The following is an 18,005-nucleotide window of genomic DNA, read 5'->3' as shown; positions in this document are numbered from 1 at the left end:
GCCAAGGGCCTCATTTATGAAACTATATGCAAACAGCACATAAAGAAAATTTGAAGAAAAGATTCCTTCTGTAAAAATAAATATATATATATTACAGAATGTCTGTATTTTCCATCCTGCTGGTTTCCCTTAACAAATCTTACTCTGGTAAGATTTCTCTAGCTGCAAATTTTGCATATCTCACATGTTGCCCTGTCGTTTAACAATAAATTGCTAACAGAAGACCGACCGGAAGGAGAAGAAGGAGCGAGCAGGTTGTTGAAAGGAGGAGGATGAAGAAGTGGGAGGAGGATGAGGGTGATGTTTAAGTATTCAGGAAATGAAAGGATACTTCAGGGTCAGGACACCACCTTGTGCCTCGTGTGTTCTTAGCATCTACTCAATAATTCTATGTCATTTGGCTAATGCTATCTGCCCTACTTTCTGCTTTCCGTGGAAGCTCAGCTGCTTAAACTCAAGATTACCTCGGAGTTACAGAGCCTGCTTTCGTCTGCAGAACATATCCATTCGTAAAGATGAATATGATGGATGGATGTAAAATATCAAGAGGACACTTTATGTGTATCCCTTCATCGTTATCAGTCGAGATCGCGATTTCCTGTGTTGCTTTATTCTAATCCGACCGCACCTCTCCCTCCTGTAGGAGTATTAACATACCTCACTCTACTGTTGCTCCTGCGTCACTGAGGCACATGAGTAATCTTTGTGTGGGAACTAAGTTCTGAAAGAGTTTTGATGGTGTTCACTGTCTCAACGGTGATCAACCTGCTAAATGGTGCACTGAGGAGGAGAATGAGGTGAATCAGCTGGAGTGTCAGTGCTCCTCACTCGATTGTTTTATACTAGCAGAGGTGAAGTAAAGCTATTGATATGAAAGATTTTTTGGTAAATTTACAAATATATATTAATTAAAGAATGAAATAAATCTCATGGGAGAGTTGACAGCATTACCAGTTTATTATGTGTTTCCTGTAGTGCAAAATCTACCACAATAGCCCTAGATATGAAATATTGGTGATTGTTGATGCTAGATGGCGATGTCTGTAAAAAGCAACTGAATGCAGTTAAATCTCTTTCTCTTTAAGGGCACTGTTGGACCACATACCCCCACCAGGGCTGACTGGTCCCTTTATCACCATATTGCATACACATGTATTGAGTTCAGATACTTTCGGATCATTATCTTGGTCCACAGCAGATTTCACTTGTTTATAGATATTGACATTGTACACATGCATTCTTTTCTCACTAGGATCTCTTCACTATTTCTTTGGAAATGTACAGAAATGTTGAAAAAACAAATCCTGGATCCACCCCTTGATCCAGATCAGTACCATAACTTAACGTGTTCTTCTCTGACCCATAGTGTATCCTTCCATCCTGCTGTTCAGTAGTTCTCGTGTTATGCTGATGAAAGCATAACCTCCTTGGTGGTAATTACATGTTTTCTGGTATGTGACAATGTGAAGGCTGTTCAAACACAGTGAGATTATTTTACAAGGCTTAGTCACTTAAAGGGTTTTCTAATACAGGTGCCAATACCACCCTTTTTTGAGACCATACTCTGAGGAGGAGAAAGACAGTAGAAATATCAAACGCATTATTGGCAGTGGAAGTAACGATCAAAGTCAGAAAATGTCTGATCAAAGAATGTCGGAGGAGAAGCTGTTTTGAAGGGATTTATGGACACAGTTCAGTGTGTACACTCAAAGTATTAAGGTTCAACATCTAGCCCTGCAGTCGTGTTGGTTTCACCCTCCCACCAAACGGGAACTGATGGAGCTCAAAGGCTGTTGAAAAAAACTGCATTCTCTTTGAAGCAAACGTACACACCATTCACAGAGAGACCTCCGAACACATCCGTGTATTTGGAAAAGGTGAAGTTCAAGATGAACCAGTTCAAAGACTCACATGAACTTCACTCTCTCAAACACGTGTGTATAAATTATTTTTGCATGATTCAGATAATACATGTATAGTAAAAGGAATCGCCCCTTTGTTCTTCAGGAGATGTGAAACCGTTTTGATCACAGATGCTTCATTCAGAGGCAGAAATTTCAAAGAAACCTTTATAAAGATGAATCTTACGAGATCCCTATACATCACATGGTGGGGAGTGCATTGCATGTTCGCATGTCTGTTGCTTTCCCACGTTGGTTTTCTTGTTATAGATGAGTGGCAGGGAAGATTCCTTTCATGTCGAGATTTGAAGGAAACCTGTTTAGATTACAGGCGATGAATTATACAATCAGGTTTGCTCAAGTTTTCAAAACTAAGTCAAATTGGCAACATTTTCCGATGTCTGCCGTAATGAGGTCAAAGCGCTGCTTATGTTCATGCATCTGTTTAAAGATCTCAGTTCATAGCAGCGCAGGATATTTCTGTGTTTTATCTGTAGTGCCTCACCCGCCTCGCTTCATATCCCCTACAGTGAAGGGCTGCGAAGAGTGGGTGGACACTCCAAAAGGCTTCTGACACAGTTCAAAGTGTCTTTTATTGAAGAGAAGAACTCCTGGCGCTGTGCGATGAGGTGCCTGCCCTCCTTCCACCTGAGACTACGACTGAGCTTCATTTGAGCAAAATAGATGAAAAGTTTCCGTATTGAAATGAAGCGCGGGGGATGAGTCACAAATCTGGAATAAAAGATGAAAACAGGTCTCGCAAAGAGAAGCGACCGCTTTCAAAAAGTTTCCGGCCCCAGTGTATTTAGATGCCTGATACTATACGCTGCGTCTTTTGTTTGAAGCTGACGGTGTTGTGTGTTGCTTGAACTTTTCCAGCCTGGGACCTTCGGGATGAGAAGAATTTTATCCTCTTGTCCCGAGACTAATACTGGAAGTAAACTTAAACACATGAAGTCAGTACATTTATCACAGAGCTACTGACCTTGAAAGGTTGGCGGATTCTTAGGTGGGTCACAGACGTATCGTGTTATTCACTGGGTCACGGTCTAAAACGGGTTGCGAGTCTCTTTTCGGTCGGTTCCCACATGACAAGGAGCAGTTTGTCATTTTCAGCTCACAAGATTAAAACAAAATTCATCAAATTTCGGTCCTGCGGCTTGAAAAAAAGAGAACAGAGGGCTGCGCTTTGTGAGGCCACCCCAAATAACTTCTCATTATCTGTCATGTATCTACCGTACCACCCTCAGGAATACACACACACACACACACACACACTGTGTATCTTTTAGAGGTTTGTATCGATCCACCAGCTGATGCTTATCGGCCACATCCTCCTCTTTGACCATCCAGACCTGATAGCATCCAGATGGACACACAATCACACTCGGTCATCAGAGATAATACACAGGGTACTGCTGTTCTAATGGAGATGTGTGTGATGAAGAGCTACAGTCAATGGAGTAAAGGTCTTTTTCCCAGTTGTCACAGTGGTTCGTTCTTTAGCTTCTCAACATGATGGCTTAGTATTTTATTGGACTGTAGGTAATAGGTTTATCTCGAATAGCTTTACAAAATGTTCTTGTATTTATTTGCATTTTAATCAGTCATCATGTATAATACAGTATATGTATAATAAATGATAATTACAGTATAGAAAAGTTAGAAGTCTATGTTGTGACTGAACGGGCTCAGAGCAAACAAAACGCTTATATATGCCTGCCTATATTCTTCTGAAAATTAGGCTGCACTCCAATCATACAAAACAGAATAACTATTGTTATATGTAACCCTTTTAGATATAACTTTGTGATTCATTGTTTGAAAAACCAAAAGTCAATTATACATTTTTGTTGGCATTGTTTAACAATTTAACACCAACAATATAAGTGAATCTCCTTTTATTCCCATTTTTAGTTTTTTGTGCCACAAACTTACAAACAAGTGTCAGATAACATTTGCTCTCCACTAATTGGTAGTAAATTAGATTTTGCTCTGAGCTATATTGCATTATTGCTCAACATACTAATTAATTTCATTTTCTTAACATGATAATGATAATTCACTTAGAAACAGTGAATTAGTGTGTTCATAGAAACCAGCTTTATTATAAGTATATATGGCTTTTTTGTAATAGACTACTGAGTTTCTACTTGTATTTATTGAATTTATACTTATATACACTTATTATTGTTATTATTACTTATTATATTTATAAGTATATACTTATAGTACTTATATTTATACCTATTGCATTGGTCCCTGCGGTGACATCAGCCGCTGTGCTGAATATAAAAAGCACAACTTTGACTGCAATATAGCTGCAAGTGCAGTAAACACAACACACAGACCCACGGTAACTGGGCTGTATTCAGAGCTCAACAGGATATTTATGGCTGCGCAGTAACATTAACTGCAGTACACTGCAGGGATACACATACATACAGACAGTCCCCCACAGTCAACACACCGGAGAGCTGCTCGCCCCGCTGCAACAGAGGTACCCTCACAGTGACTCTGTCAAAGGGCCGTTAATGTGTTTCTGTGACTGTCAGAGCTCTGCCAGTCCCCCTGTGTCTCCGGCTGAGGGAAGGAGAGTTAGCTCTGAGCGCTGCAGAAAGGGGAACTATTTTGAACCTAAATTCATACACATCCTGAACCAACACATTTCAAACCAAAAATTGTGTCAAATGGGGGGTCTAGTGTCAGTTAAGGGGTCCTTGAATTGCAAAAGTTTGAGATCCACTGGTTTAAGTATTATAGAAAATAAGGCTTCCAGCTAAAATTAAGGTTGTTCTGACCCTTTAAGAGGGAAAGACAGACATACCTACGTACATACATACACATATATGTTTTCATAGGTCACTTTTGAGACCAGAACATAGAATTGCATTCATTTTCTGGAGACCTAACCACTATCAGGACTTGCCTCAACCTAACTCGTACCCTAGCCTTGGAACATGTCGTCACCTCAAAATATGATATAGATCATGTGGACTTTTTTGAGCCCATAATGTGGCTGTGTAAATGGATTTAGTTCCCCCCAACATGAGTTATACCTGGACACTCACACACACTCAACACACTCACAAGGTGAAAGCAAAACCAGCAGCATGGCCCGCAGTTTGTGGTTTTTTAACAATGTTGTGGACCGAGTAATGAGAAGCTTTTAGAAACCGCCGTCATCTTTTGGAAACATATATTATAGCAGCGAGGACTTTGTGAATTGTTTTCCTTCACCAAAGTGAACTCGTTACAGAATCAGTGCTCTGTCCCAGGTCTGCACTGCACTGAAATGAAATGTAATGTCTCGGGAGGTTTTTTGTCTCGTCACACAATTTAAAATGTCCTTGTAACTTTAAAAATCTCAAACCTCAATGAAAACAATTTGCATACGTTTTACCAACATTTTCAGTTATCGTTAAAAACCCCAGAGGATTCTGCAACGGAGTAACTTAGATTTAAATTCAGACTTGGTTAGGAATAAATCCAATTATAGTCCAAGTGTGTCTTTGTAAAACCAACTTCTAATAAATCATACCACATATCTTTGTTCTGGATTAAAATAACTCAAGGGCTTTGAATTTCAGTCACTGTTATAGAATTATTGATTATTTTGGGCACAGAATCCTCATCTCATTACTTCTGTAGATTCCATATTAAATGTATGTACTGTTCCAACCACTGTTGGCCATGCGACAGAATAAACAATTAAATCTATTTTACATATCCTCCATGATATATCGTACGGCTGTCCAATATAAATAATGTCTTTAAATAGCAGTCAGAAACTAGATTGGTGAAGAGTCCATACCTCTGCCAAGGCTAATGCCTCATCTCGCTATATGTTAAAGAAAGTGGAAGAACATTTCTTGGAAATAATTTCGGTAGTTTATTCTTCGTCCTGCTAACAATTAATAACAAACAATCGTCAATGACAACACTGCCTGAATGGTGGAGGTAATTAACTGCTTTGTTGTTGTTTTTTCCTGGTCAACACCCCCCCTAACGCAAACACACATTTATGATTCCATTCAGTTCATGGTAGCTTCTCCATGTTTTAAATATTCTTGTCCCTGCATCAAGTCCCATGGAAATATTTAGTCAGTTGTGTGTTTGGATTTCCTAACCCTCTGACATGACCGACAGGAGCGCACCAACAGGCCTTTCTGTTTTTGTGGAGGCCAATCTCCATCTCACATCTGTATTTTCTGTGATTGGAATAACAAAAACTGAGACCCAGACTGTCAAGATTCAACATTCACTTTATTGTCATTCACATCATACAGAAGACCGTGCACAGTAAAACCAAATAACATTGCATCTGGTTCACAAATGCAATTATTAATGCTATGGCTGTCCATAAATGCTATCTACAGTTTAAAAAAAAATAATATTAGTAATAGAATAAATATATACATATGGTACAAACGGATATGCAGGATATTGCATGCAACTGAATGAACAATGTCTACGAGCTGAACAAACACATGTCAACCAGCTGCTGCACTGATGGACATTAGATTGTGTCTGTCCTCGGTTTGACCTCCTCTCTGGGTTTTCACATAAAGAGATTTCCAGCAGTCAGTGCATATGGACACAACCTGTAGGAAGTATCCAATACATGCTCAGAGTGTAGCAGCCATAACGAGATGTTTTGGATGCACGGGCTGACAACACTCTCTCCGTGTGTTCCCTCGCTGTTGGGTTAGGAGAGACAGACATGGAGAGGTGAAGATGGAGTTAATAGTTAATGAAGAGTGAGAGGAAAACACTCCGGAGGAAAGATGAGTCTAAATATGAGGAAGTGTTTCAGCGGATCTATATGGATACAGTCTTATGACTTGTCTGTGTATTGATTGAATGGAGAGATCTATTGGGGCCACTAGCATGAGCCATTACACACCATTGTGTCGTTCTCTGGGGCCTGTGAGTGTGTGCGTGTGCGCGTGTGTTACTTTGTGTTAGATTCCTCCTCTCAGGGTTTGACTATATTATTGTTTCAAACAGAGACATTGCTCAACAGATGACGCGTCCTCCCTCTCCTGGGAGATGTGGTCATCATATTCAGACCTTTTCCTTTCTTTTGGTGTGTGTGTGTAAAACAGCGCACCGGTCGATGGGGTCTCGCCCCCTTCCTCTCCTGAAACGGTTCATTGGACTGTAACGCTAATCCGCAGGGACCCTCTACACTGCGGTGACCCCCCCTTGACACTCACACACATAGACAAACACACAGAGACCCCCTCATCCATCATACTCGGAGGTTGTCAGTGCCTCAGTGAGGTGGCCTCATGGGTGACAGCCGGCAGCCAATGGGGGCCCTATCTTCATCTCTGACATCAGCGGGCGTTTGACGCCTCAAAAAGTCATTTGAAGTGAAGGAAAGAAAGTAAACTGATAATATGACGGCTTTAGGTGCAACAGAGCTGGATATAAATAAAGAACATATCCATCAGGATAATTAAACTTCATAAACATCATGCTCCTGCCTCCACATATTGTTTGGTTCATTGTCTCAAAGGTACTGTTCTTGTTGTTGTTCCGTTGGCCTGAGTCATCTACCCCATTCCATCGTAACATCGTATCCCAGCAGCCAATGAGGAGGAGGAGAAATGTTGGGAGGGGAAAAGGAGAGGCTACAGAGGAGAGTAAAAAGTCAATATGAAGATGCTGTTCAGCCTCAGTGACAGCTGGTGTTCCTGGCTGCAGGCCTCATTATATTTAAACAAAGAGCAGAGCAGGTAGGAAGCAGGAAGGGGGAGGATCAGATGGATTATAGATAATGGATGAATAAACAATTTTTTGTTCAAACCAATGCTTATACCTGAGCATTGTTTTAAAACAGCCTCCTAAAATCGTTCACTGAAACCTTGATTCCTCAGTAACTGCTGTAGCTTCACAGTCACCTCCTCACTCAGGTTGTCAGCCATTGTCTGAACTCCATCGCCTTTATGGGGCCCTAAGCAGAATTTGATCTGAGGGGCTCGCCTATTGTCAATACTTGATCATTCACAAACTGTTAATCTAACACACCCATTGTCAATTGTATTAGTTGTAGCTTGTTGCTTAATGCCAGCCTTTATGCTTCTATGGTTTTTAATCTTAATAACACATGACTTCTGTCAGACAGATGGCACAAACGAAATAGTGTTGATCCCAAATCAGCCTTGTATTACTTTAACTTTAGAAGCAATTATTCTTTGATCTAGCCACTATCGCAAAATACATAAAAGTAGATGAAATAAATATTGCCCTTTTAAATAAAGATCCAATGGCTATGCTTGTATATAGTGCTTTGGTTGTTATGGCTATAATGAATTCAGAATGACATAAACCCTGCGTTCAGATGTGAGGAGGAGTCAGGCTTTTGTGTGAAGTACACCACCAACGTGCTTCAATAGATCCACGACTCTGCCTTAGAAAATACTTATAATAAAGGTGAAACCCAGGATATTTTGTCTAGTTTACCCAGTTACAGATGTTAAATGCGTAGCCTGAAGTTATTGTTAGTAATGTTGCTCCCTAAAGTCCATTAAATGCAGTTGATGCTAAGCGGCTGCACACAATAGTACACAGCTACCGCAGAGCTCGTGACTAAGACGTTCACTCACTGAGACTTTGGCTCTGATACGAGAGAGGAGGGGCCTTGCTTAATTTGCGGGGCCCTACTCAACGTGCGTAGTGAGCGTATAGGGACGTCCGGCTCTGATCACAATTGCAATTTCATCGGTCCACATTCAAACTGACCTCAGTATGTAGGTTAGCTTTTGTATAACCGTTAATACAGCTATGATGCCCAGCGCATTCAGCACTAACGATTGAATATATATTGTCAATACATGTATGTTTTTTTTTTCAGTTTCCCAGGTCAATAAGACCAGCATATAAATGTGGACATTTTTTAAGATCCCCAAAATGTGCCCTAACGTCTCTGCACTTGTGTACACACCCACAGATGTGCAAGCAACTGACAGAGATTTTGTAGATATAATAGAAATGTTACATTGGTTTAACTTTGGAGCAGGGAAGGCAAACTTTTTTATTTTTTTTTCTAAAAGCTTACCGTCCCACCTTTGATCACACTTTCCATGTATTTGGCCCCAAGGCTACTGTAAAACACTCCACAGGCCTCAGAGAGCACCAGCTTACTGCACCGAGCCAGAGGGAGAGATTTAGACCTGTGTGTTTGTGTGTGTAGTAGGTGTGTAAGAACGAATATGAATGTATTTGGTTAGTGTATCGACTGTTATGTGCATTTAGGGTATATGTATCTAAATGTAACATAGTGTGTGTGTGTGTGTGTGTGTGTGTGTGTGTGTGTGTGTGTGTGTGTTGCTCGTGTGGGAAGTAATTTGGATAGATATAAGCGGTGTGTATGACTCCCCGTGCTGCGCGCTCCACCCCTGCCTCGCTCTGTTGGGAACCTGACCTCTTAGACTCTCATCCCCTACTTTAATAAACGAGTGTATGGCTCCCAAGACCTTGCCTCGCCTCCTCATCTCCCCCTCTCCTCCCTAGTTTCGCTTCACCCCTCCTCACCTCTTTCTTATCCGATGGTTTATGTCAGCTCATCCCTTGCATCAGCGTTCATCCCTGACTTGCACTGCAGTAAATTCACATCTCAACGAGCCACTCCCTTAGATTTACCATGTTTTCCAGTGGTCACCAGTTGCAGACTGCTTGTACTGGAAACCTTTACTGGTGCGAAAATAGTTTTTTAGAAACTGAATGCCCGCTCTACCTAGACTCTTATTCCCGGATGAAACAAATGTGGGAAAACAAGGTGTTAGTGGGAGAGAAGGAGAGAGGAAGTATGAAAAAGATCAAGTATGAGTGGGAGGATGAAAGAAGAGAGGGGCGTAAAAGTGAGGGATGAGAGGAATCCCCCAGGTAAAGAGATTGTTGTGATGCATTGTGTAGAACTGCTCCGTTATCTGATGCAGACTCAGCTCTAACACCTGTCACCACTCCTAATGAAACAGCTCCCACAATCCTCTGCTCCCTTCTCTTTTGTTCACTCCCTTGCTCCGCTGTGTGTCTCCCTTGCTCTCTTCTTCCTATATGTGTTTGTGAAATCGTGAGTCTTTGTATGCAGGTCCTAAGTGGCTGAATGTCTTGTGAGTGTGTGAGTGTGAGTGTGTGTGTGTGTGTGTGTGTGTGTGCGTGCGCGTGTGCGTGTGTATTTCCACAACTGGATGCTTGAGCCTGGTCTGTCCAACATTAATAATGACTGCTCCTTCAGATGAGATACTGCTCTGCTGCCACTGTCTATCTGGGAGTAACACACACACACACACACACACACACACACTCTAGGCTTTTTTAGCCCTACTTTACATTTTATTAGAGCCTGGCAGTGGTTCATCTGTGTCGCCATCTGTGAATACTTTAAACTTTCACTGTCAGCCTCACTAATTGACAATCTGCTTCTCTCTGCTCACTTGCATCGATTTCATCTCCTCCTCCTTCCTGTGGAAAGCTATTGACAAAACATGATGATTTTCAGATTTCATCAGACAGAAGCATTTCAGCAAGTCATTTGCAAATTGATAATGCATGTCGAGTGTGGGTATCATTCATTGGACGGGTATCTCATGCAAACGTCTCCTTTCCGAACCTCCTTATTGGTTTGATGCACGTCACATACAACTAGATCACCTGTGGTTTGAGTGAGTCCAGTGAGTTCCTCCAGAGCTAGAGTAGAACTGACCTCACCTGTAGAGCACCTTGTCTGTCCTTCTTCATCAGTAAAAGTTATATATCACACAGCGGACATACATCTTTAATTTGACATCTTCACTGTTACGTTTGTACCTCTGTCCATTTCTTTGTTTGTAAGTATGAGTGTGCAAGAATTACTGGACACAAAACTTAGTGGAATAAGGATGTGGGATGAATCTGGGAAGAACCCTTTAATGTTGGTGCAGATCAGGATCAGGGGGGCGGGTCCAATCATTTTTAGTGATTTACTGATTTCTCAGGGGAAACAATGGATATCGATGAAAAAAAAATCTGGATAATTTATTGGCCTTACTGCCCAAGACAACTGGGACTGGTATTGAAATGCACTTATTGTAAGTCGCTTTGGATAAAAGCGTCAGCTAAATTAAATGTAATGTAATGTATTATGAAATACTGTGTTTTTTAGCCCCTATTGCACAATAATGGTGCTGCAGGACGATTCTCCAGTGCTGACTCAGCTATCTTCATGTGATTTGACATGTCCGTATTTATCTACAGATATGTTGAACTACAGGTTACTGGCATTTCAAATGTTCCTTGAGGCCTATTCCAATCTGCATCTTCCCACATGGCATCAGTGCCATCACCTGCGGCTGTGGGAGCGTGCTGCATTACAGTGACGGCTGTGTAGAGGTGTCTCTGGGTCCCATTATGTCCAGACCTCTCTCCACCCTCCACACCCTCTCAGCCGTTCCCAGGCCAATCTGAAAGTCATTACTGTTGCTCCATTACACAGGACCTCGTCGCAGCCTCACATAGAGATGACTCTGCAGTATGTGGTTTAACGTCAGGTAGTCATTCCTGATTAATGCAGTTCCCACTGATTTATCATGGCAGATACAAACGACTGATATCCTAATAGGAAAATTATAGTTTTGCTGAATAGCGCTTATGGTGGAATAGGACTTAATTTATAAGCTCTACTTTGGTGTTTATCTGGCCTTCATGATTGTTTCCCACATCTCCAGATGAACATTAAACATATATTAGTGGATCTCACTAGTTCAGCAGAATTTACGATATTGCAGAGGCTCTTGTAACCACTCGAGCTGCAGAATATGTCTTTAAAAAGTTGCAGTCTCTCATTCATATTTGATATGAATTAGAATTTTCCACAAACTAAATGTCTACCATCTCCGAACAATAAGGAGGTAAATCATCGCTATTATCAGTAAAGTGACACTTGACTCAGCCATCATGGTTTAAAGTCACTATACAGACAGACAATACACAGCAGAGGTTCATAATAGGGGCCTCATAACTATCTCCTCACACATATATGATGTAATTGAATCTCATTAATAGAAGCAGTTCAAAACGTAGTACGAGTAGAGATGTAGCATGGCTTCCAGCTGAGAGCCGCATATTGTCTTTTGATTTACTTAGAGCTGGAAAAAAAGAAACACCGAGGGATTTCAATTATTTTTGCTTCCGTTAATATGATGCAAAGACAAACATTTGTTTTTTGATTGAAGAGCAGCAATCAGCTGCTGAATGGAATCGGCTGACCCCTCCGTCTCCGGCTCTAATCCCCAAACTGTAGCTGGTTTACTGTACAGCCCGATGGAATTCACGCTGCCTCTGGCTCTCAGTTTTGTCCACGAATCAGAAAATCCTTTTGGAAATAAAAGAGAGAAAACATACCTCCTATCCATTTTAGCCTTGTATTAGGAGAAAGGGTTGATTCCAAAATGACATGCACTGCCACATTTTATATTTAGTGTTAAATAAGTAGGACTAGAATTGTTCCTCGAGAGTGTTGATCCTTTTTAAGTAGAGCTTTTGAGTCTGATTCAAATTCAGATTCTTTGTTAATCCCAGAAGAGCAACTTGTCACACTGTCGAACCCATGTTAATAAATAAGAATAAATAAATGAGTAGACACAATCATACATCAACATGCCACCAGTGCACAAATCAACAGCATCAACAACAATAATCAACAACTTTAAGCCTTTAGTAGCCTGATAGCAGATGGAATGAATGAATTTGACTGATGATTTATTTCACGAGCTGACAGATATTAGCCCCGAGGTCTTGACAGAAAATTCCCTTGAGACTACATAATTATGATGGCGTCTGATTGCTTGTGCTTTCTGGACCACCCGATTCTTCCAGAGGGAGAACACCTTTTAAGTTGCATAAAATGTTCTCACAGAAATTTTATATTTTCTCTCATTTTCAGGAGTGTCCTCAGATCCTTCCCTCCACTCAGATCTACATCCCTGCCGGCGTCATGAGGCCCATCACCCTGCTGGCCCAGAACCTGCCGCAGCCTCAGTCTGGACAGAGGAACTACGAGTGCATCTTCCACATCCAGGGCAACACGCACAGCGTCCCGGCTCTGAGGTTCAACAGCACCAGCATACAGTGTCAGAAGACCACGGTAAGACTCAAACGCGTTCACGTGCACACGCAGCTACAACTACAGCAGCTCACAGAGCTGACGTCCCCAGCAACGTCTGTTAACCTGATGAACGTGAGTTAGTAGATTGAATAAGGGCCTTGTTATCGACAGATTACCACCGCAGCCAGTCTTAATCAACGACCTTTCTGCTCTGACCAATCCCAGGCTGTTACCTCTGTCAGCAAGAGCTCCGTCCAGGACAGCCACATTGGTTTAACCATCGGGAGGCTTTACAGTTGGTTAGCTGCAGTGTGAGACGGAGAAAGTAGCAGTAATAGACTGGTGTGGCGAGGAGTTGAAACCGAGGCATGTAGCCACAGGGACTGGCTGTCGCAAAGCTGCTCGCTCTTCATTTCCACCCTTCATTCCTGCCTCTCAGCCCCCAGCCAAACTGTCCCCGCTAATGGGGAGCAGCCGTTTCAGCTATGTTAATTTCCTCCGCTCCAATCAGGGCATGAGACAGAGGAGAGGCATTTTAACGACACCAATTATGACTTACTTAACGAGACATATTATTAACATTTGAGCCGCGCGGCGCAGCGCTCGCTCACGATGATAGGTCCAACACAGGGAGTCCTCGCAGTTTCAAGAGGCAGTGGGAGCCAGTATGTGGCTTTGGCAGATTTCGCCGGCCGCCTTTTCTTCAGCCTGTCAGACACTTGTCAGGGGGCTGTGGGTCGTTTAGCCGGCTGATGCATTACCGCTGGGCTCAGAACACATCACTGATTTGTGGCCACTTGCTGTTTTGTGAGTTCTACCCAGTCACCCACTCCCTCGTCACACAAAGGCAAAGATTGAGCTTCAGCTTTGTGATATTGGACACCGTTCAGCCGCTGTTGTCGGATGGTGACACGTAAAATAGTTCTGGGGGACGTTATTGAAGTGGATTTTTCGGATCGTAATGATGGCTCCCACAGTTCTTTTGTGCTTAGGGGAGCTGTGCATATTTAGCGGCTTGTGTTTCTGTAATTGCCCCATGTGATTGACTTCTTATAGATTTGACTTTTTGGGTTGTTATTACTCTCATCATTATTAATGTTAAAAGCCTGATGAATAGAGTGAGCTGCTAAAACACTGCAAATGCTGAACATCAAATTCCGAAGTGCACATCCTTTGCAAAGCGTTCGATAAGCTTATTATCGAACTTCTCCATCAACCTCAGATATGAGCTGCTTTCAGACATGCACTGAACTCCAGATAATCTCCAGACATTCTCCGGAGGGGCTGTATGTGAAAAATTGTCCAAGTGGGAGGCTCCGGACTTTCTCAAGTAAGAACTGCGGGAAATGAGCTCATGATACAAAACAACAGGAGATTATCCCGAGAATACAAATATATCAAGATGAACAAGTGTTGCCATACACGTAGAAGAAGGTGAAGATGCCAAGAGAGCTTTCGGTGTTGAGAGCCCACGCCGGTGTTGATGCGCTTTAAACACAACGTGATCCCCGCTATGGAATTATGACTCTACGTCCTGCCTCGGCCTGCTGCTCCACCCCTCACCTGAACGCTCTGGAGTGTTAAAGGCAAACTCCGGTCCAAGTCCAGAGCCGATTGTGCGGACATTGCGGAGTTCATGTCTTTAAAAGAAGTAATGGATGGCTTCTATCACTGACAATGTAAAGCTGTTGCTCCTAAAATAAGAGCTAAACCAGGTATTATATGGACCCTCAAACACCGGCATGTTTTCCAAAAGTAGAGGTTTACATCCCCAGTGTTCAATACACTTGTTACCAGTGCTGCTGCAGGGCAGAGACTTTCCCCAACAAAACTCTGATACAGCAGCAAAAACTAAAATGGATCAACACGCGTATGCACAAACGCTCTTCATTCGTCATTGTGAGCTTTGATGTTTTGTAAAATCCCAATGTTCTCTCTGCTGGAAAAAAATGGTAAATATAAAGGCCTCAACACAACTTTGCAGCTGTTGCCGAAGAGAGTGGGAGTGTGTGTGTGTGTGTGTGTGTGTGTGTGTGTGTGTGTGTGTGTGTGTGTGTGTGAGTGTGGTGTTGTGAGGGAGTAATCCTCCTTCTCTCCGTGCCCCCGCCTCACTTTCTCGTCAGGTGGGACCGTGATAGGATCCAATTAAGGGAGCTGTAGATAAAATGATGATGAATTGCTGTGTTGTGGTAGGCCGACGGACACAAACACACAGGCGCACGCACACACACACACACACACACACACACAGCGCAAACCACTAAAACACACTAGAGGGAAGTAAAAAGACAAAGAGAGAGAGAGAGCCAAAGAGGAGGTGAGGGAATTTGGAACAGACAATGACGACACAACAAAGAGTGTGATGAAGGACGTAAAAAGAGGGAAGAGAGAATGAGAAGAATAAGAAGAACAGAGACAGACGGGAGGTGGGTGGGGGCGAAGCTCGGCAGACTAGGAGGGAAAGGAAATAAACGGACGAGGGAGAAACAGATGGAGAGGGAATGAATGTGGAATATAAAAGATGTGCATGTCTGACAGAGGAATGCTGAAAGAAAAGGAAATCATGAGCCGTGCAAAAGTGGGAGTGAGACTGGATGAACTGGACCACAGGGTGGAAGGACGGCTGAGACAATAGGAAGCGGTTTCAAAGTGGTTCAGATGTGTGCTGATGGTTTGGAGATATTAGATCTGCATTACAGTCGTCAGGAAAAATCAAGTAAATGTTGAGATAATCTGTTCAGACAAAGCATAGACGACCCCCATGATGCTTTTTGGTAAACCACTTAAAAGACTATAGCAGTGCTCATGTAGCTACACAGTTAAATATGAAGCTAACTTCAACATTATGTTGATCTTTCTCCTTTTTCTTTCTGTTGCAATCTGAACCCAGATTACTACACCTGGGTTGAGTTGTGTTGTCAATCACAGTGAACACATCGAATTCAGATCTGATCTGAGAGTTGTGTCAACAAATGAGAATTGCCGTTTGAGTGCAGACCGATTTGAAACGTGTACATTAACATTTACTAAGGAAATTTGATGTAAAGAAAAGTGACTGCTGACTTGATGTCACAACATTGCAGAAAAAGCAGGTTCATATGTACTTTCTTAATTTCATACCATAAAGAAACAAGGGACTCCACCAATATGCAACATTAAGTTCTGTTTACTCATTAGGACTAATACAACAAAGCCTGTGATGATGTTTACAGAAGTATGTCCTCCGTGGTTCTCTGGTTCTCTGATGCTCCCTGAACACAGCAGACATAAAGAGAGGTTTGCCTCTGGCCACCTAGCCCTGTAAAATGAAAGGTGCAATGACAGGTGCCATATAAATCCGTGTAATTATGATATTATTATTATTTTTATCAAATTTCCATATTTGTTGCAAGATTTTTATTTTGTAAAAGAAAAATCTCAAAAGGGTTGTGATAATAGAAACTCCTCAGGCTCTACATTCAATTTGAAAGAGCTATAGCCAATAAGGAAGGATCCAAAACCCAGACAATCACTGACGTAACTTCAGCCGGTCACATGATCATCATCATCAATCATCATCATCATCATCATCAATATTCACTTCCTTACAAATTTGGGGGGGCGACCATACACACAATAAATCAAATTAATTCATATAGTCAGTTTAAACATTATCAATAATTAAAATGTCATTGGAAAGGTATTTCCATCCATATGTGAATGTTTCCTTTACCTCCCCTTTACTAGTAATTACTTCCTCATACATAATAATTAGTGTGTTTTCAGGAACAATGAGAGCACGAACCCAGAGGCTCGACACAGGCAGTAGAAGATCCATGATTGAGAAGCTGCACCCTGGTAACCATTGTGTTCAGTATCCTCAGCAAGCGGGTGTGTGTACATGTATCACAGCTGCTGTGACGGGGACAGTGGAGTGTAATAAATCACAGAGAAAATTAGCCAGCAGTACATGTACACTCATCCATTCAATCTTACTGTCTCTTTGTGCATTATTTAGCCCCTCGCCAAACACTGAAGCATTGAACTCGCATACTCAAATACTCCAGGGACCCAAAGTATGCATGGATGATCACAGGAAAACACACACACACACACACACACACACACCGGCACCCCCAGATAGGATACATGCAAGCTGCGTGGATACATACTGTTTTGTTTCATGGACAAACACACACACCCTCCCCAGGGGTTTGGAAGCCCAACGTGAAGCAGACATATGGAGATTCTCCACATGATCCTCTCCCTAATCATGTGGAGCAGACGGAGAATGTAGCATCAGCAGCAACCAGCAACCTGCTTTACATGATTTATTACACTGACACACACGCTATCAAACTCTCTCTCTGTGTGTGTGTGTGTGTGTGTGTGTGTGTGTGTGTGTGTGTGTGTGTGTGTGTGTGTGTGTGTGTTTCCTACTGTAAGTCCGTGCATCTGGCACAGTTGCGAGCGGCACAGCACATTTTGGGAGGGTGACAGACTGTTTGTGTGTTCACGGTCCACAAATTGGTCTCAACTTGGCACAAGTCTGGACTCCCGATAACTTCCACAAACATGCTCCATGTAACACACACACACAGTACCGATGCACTACGTTATACAGACGTGCATGTTCCTCTGCAACATTAACGCTAGGGTTGGTGAGCTCGGACCAGCGAGCAAGAGCAGTCCCCTCCCCTTCGACCCTCTCATGAACGAGTACTGACTGCCGACTGCTAGAAGACGACTTCTCTGTGACTCTCTCGCTAACTTAGGACAATCGTCTCTGCTTCAGCGCTGTGTGTCTCTCTGGCTTGTGAGACTTCAGTCATGTGCAGTGAGAGCGGGGACATGTCGGTTACAGACAGGTACGTCCCAATGTAATGATTGCTCGTCCTGCGAGAGCCACAGACAACTTTATTTTTTTTTATGGCTATAGTGACGTCAGGACGATTCCAACAAATAAGATAAAAAAAGTATTTTAGGAACAACTTGACCTTCAATTTGTTCTGTCAGACGCATGTTGGAACAGT

At 42.3% G+C, this 18,005-nt stretch overlaps 1 protein-coding gene across 2 annotated transcripts in view; it reads left to right on the top strand.

Moving 5' to 3' along the window:
- Window positions 1–18,005, top strand: part of LOC117764601 (plexin-A1-like) — a 261,822-nt gene that overhangs the window by 154,180 nt on the left and 89,637 nt on the right. For both annotated transcript variants that reach the window (XM_034590517.1, XM_034590516.1), the window contains exon 10: window positions 12,832–13,032. In XM_034590517.1, coding sequence (XP_034446408.1) covers window positions 12,832–13,032 — 201 coding nt within the window. The remainder of the gene's footprint in view (window positions 1–12,831; window positions 13,033–18,005) is intronic.

This window comes from Hippoglossus hippoglossus, chromosome 7 (assembly GCF_009819705.1).
Source record: "Hippoglossus hippoglossus isolate fHipHip1 chromosome 7, fHipHip1.pri, whole genome shotgun sequence".
In the NCBI taxonomy this organism is placed as follows: domain Eukaryota; kingdom Metazoa; phylum Chordata; class Actinopteri; order Pleuronectiformes; family Pleuronectidae; genus Hippoglossus; species Hippoglossus hippoglossus.
The sequence above is the reverse complement of the archived record's forward strand: the minus strand, read 5'-3'. Positions and strand labels throughout refer to the sequence as shown.